The sequence below is a fragment of the Xiphias gladius genome, unplaced genomic scaffold (assembly GCF_016859285.1).
Source record: "Xiphias gladius isolate SHS-SW01 ecotype Sanya breed wild unplaced genomic scaffold, ASM1685928v1 HiC_scaffold_611, whole genome shotgun sequence".
In the NCBI taxonomy this organism is placed as follows: Eukaryota; Metazoa; Chordata; class Actinopteri; order Istiophoriformes; family Xiphiidae; genus Xiphias; species Xiphias gladius.
The window spans coordinates 1-3,000 of record NW_024402312.1 but is presented as its reverse complement, the minus strand read 5'-3'; the positions used below and the strand labels follow the sequence as shown (position 1 = coordinate 3,000).

At 42.3% G+C, this 3,000-nt stretch overlaps 1 protein-coding gene across 1 annotated transcript; it reads left to right on the top strand.

Annotated features, from left to right (window-relative positions):
- Window positions 1-39: 39 nt before the first annotated feature.
- On the top strand, window positions 40-2,838 carry LOC120787767 (aminopeptidase O-like; the record flags this gene model as incomplete). Its single annotated transcript, XM_040123353.1, has 4 exons — window positions 40-206; window positions 1,292-1,544; window positions 2,377-2,590; window positions 2,714-2,838. Coding segments are annotated over exons 1-4 (689 nt in total), but the record flags the coding sequence as incomplete, so codon positions are not given.
- Between the last annotated feature and the right edge of the window lie 162 nt (window positions 2,839-3,000).

The window sequence follows — 3,000 nt, the reverse complement described above, 5'->3', positions numbered from 1 at the left end:
GGGTTGTTTATAGTTTACCATTGTTTACCCTTCCAGGGTATGTGTTTACACTGCCGGTTCTCCCATCAACAACCGAGCCCTCTTCCCCTGCCAGGAGCCGCCTGTTGCCATGTCAACATGGCAGGCAACAGTACGGGCCCCCAGTGAGTGTGTGGTTTTGATGAGTGGGGAGGAACAAGCTGCACCTATTGAGGACGGAGACACTTGTAAGCTTTTATTTCAGAAATCTTTTGTGACAACTAGTAGAAGTCAAACTGATTTTTTTAATATAGCCCAAAATCACAAATTTGCCACAAGTGGCTTTCTTTCTTTACAGCATACAACACCTTCTATCTCTAGACCCTCGATTAGAAAATGTGGCTCATTGCTGACGATTTTTTCAATAATGAATGTAAAGTTTACTGAAATGTGAGTATTGGTCGGTACTGGACATTAATACTTTTTGAGTAAATTAGTAAAACTCTCAAGTATTGAAAGCTGGCATTGAATTCTTGATAATACATGTTTTCAATTTAAAATGAAAGTTCTTGCAAAGCTGCTTCGGATAAGACAGCATTAACTATTGATGTATTTGAGACATTTGGTTTATTTTGATAAATGAAAAAAAGGGGATTGTAGCGAGACATGCAAAATACCGAAAGTCTAATATTGGTATAACTGGAACCTGAACTTAGATATCGTATTGGCACCGGAATAGTGAAATTTCAGACACATTATTTTTTACTTTGAAGCAAGCTTTTTTTTTAGCCTGGTTCCAGCCTTCTGAAACTCAGTACACATTAGATTTTTTCAGGAGTTTAATTAGGTATAGTGTTGTGCTTTGTTTCAACCAAACCAATTGGAGCTTTGTAAATGGGATTAAGAATAACAGCATCATCTTTCTGTATCAGAGCCAGAAAAATAACAACAGAGAATTACTACGAAAGGGGATATAAGTGAAGATGAGAGTAATGCAGCAGTATAGGTTATTTTTAGGTTGACATACAGAATTAACAGCTTTTAAAATGACATATTTCTTTGACATGAAAGATGTTAACTGCTTCTAGTGAGCACTACTGTAGCTTCTCGTATCTGAACTGTTTTGCATGTCACTCTCTACTGATTTGTCAGGGCAAAAAAAGAAATGAAAATGTCAGATGACTGAATAGTGAAATTAAACAAATTGGCAAATCGGTCCAAATATTTCTGATATTTCACTCTCCACGCTCTCTGTCTATCATTTTAACTTGTCTCTACTCTCCTACCTCAGACATTTTCATCCTTTCTTTCTTCCCCTTCCTCTACTCTGCAGGTTTCTCAATCTGGAATTACTATGTCACTATGCCCATGCCCGCCTCCACTTTCACTTTGGCAGTGGGCCACTGGTGCCAAGTCATAGAAGAAATTCCCCCAGCATTGGAAAGAGGGTTGAAGGACAGGACGGATTGTGGCAAGACTGCCAAACCTGGGGCTGGGTCTGGGGAATGGACTGAGGCTGAGCTTGTGTCTGGACTTGGACGCTCCTCCAATGAAGTAGTAAAGGGCTCTCCACTCCAGACTGGAAGGTATTTTATTATTTTTCCTGTGTTCATTTCTTCTTGTAAGATCTCCTTCTTCCCAGTCTGCTATTAACCCAAGTCTGGCCCTTCAACATTCCATGGTGAAACTTTCCTTTTGCCATACCAAAAAAGTTTCAGATGAAGTTAGGGTGATGGATAGGGTGCAGCACTCAATCAGGTATACTGAAGCTTGCTCCATGGTACTTTGGGTTCAGTGCCCAGCAGAAATTATCTTTGGACAACATAAAAAAGTGAAGATGACATAAATTTTATAGAAGTACGGGATATAGAGTGCAGGCTGGGACATTAGTGAGGGCTGGCTTACTGTAGGCAGGGCGGGGTTGGGCTGGGGTCTTCCTCTTCACTGGCGGGCAGGTTGGAAGGTCTACGGGTGGTTTCCAGTAACCACCCTCCTCCCCTCGTGGTTTTCGTCCAGCAGCAGCCCAGCCGTAGCCTGCTGCAGACCCCAGGAATCTCCCGCTACAAGGAAGGCCTTTATTTTCATTGAATGGCTGGAAGGAAACTTGGATGTTGCCTGAAACCTTTGGAACAGTTCTGATGCTGAGGATGGAGTTAGTGCTGGCTACGGGATTTAAGATTGAAAGGGCCTGCATGTCAGCACCGAGATATTTTTGGGATCACTGTGGTTTGCCTTTGTGACGTATATATTCCGTATTTCCATTGCTTTCATTTCCATGTGTAGCACAGAGAGATAGTACACTTTGTGCCATATTTGGTTCACCAACTCAAGAAGTGTATATTCTCAGTAAGAAAATTAATTAAATCATCGTTATTAACCTTGGATTAAACTTTTCTTCCCCATTTTAATCTGCTACAGTGGAGACCAGACCACCTGCCCAGACTCTACATTCTCTTACGCTTCCTTCGAGGATGAGGGGCTCTCTGTAACTGACTATACAGGCATGGTGGATGATGGCGTCTCTTGTTCCCATGGTGACTACCCTTGCCGATTTACTGAGCGGTCGGCTAGGTCCCAGCGGGTGATTCCACACCGTGTGTTTGGCCCCATCAGCTTCTTGCAAAAGGCCCAGGTGGAGTTTTAACAAAGAGCCACTGAGACTTGAGCAAATTATGTTTTATATAATTAGAAGAGACAGTTAGCATCAGTTAATGTTTCTGCCGCTATGCCAGAGGTTTTTGCTTTCCTTTTGTAGATGGGAGTCCTCAAGCTGTTACCTCGATGTTTGGCTGCAGCCCATGCCGTTCTGGGGGTACATCCCTTTCCCCGCCTTGATGTTCTCATCGTTCCAGCTGGGTTTTCCAGTTTGGGCTTGGCCAGGTAATGACACCTAGATGGTAGAAAGGTGGAAGATGTAGATGGGGCAAAATGCTGGAAAGAGAATAGGATAAGGAAGTTTTGGGAGACAGAGAAAACTAGTAATAAACAGGCTCCCAAGTTTAAAAATTATTTTAAGTAGATAACATCATTTATTTGGAAAAT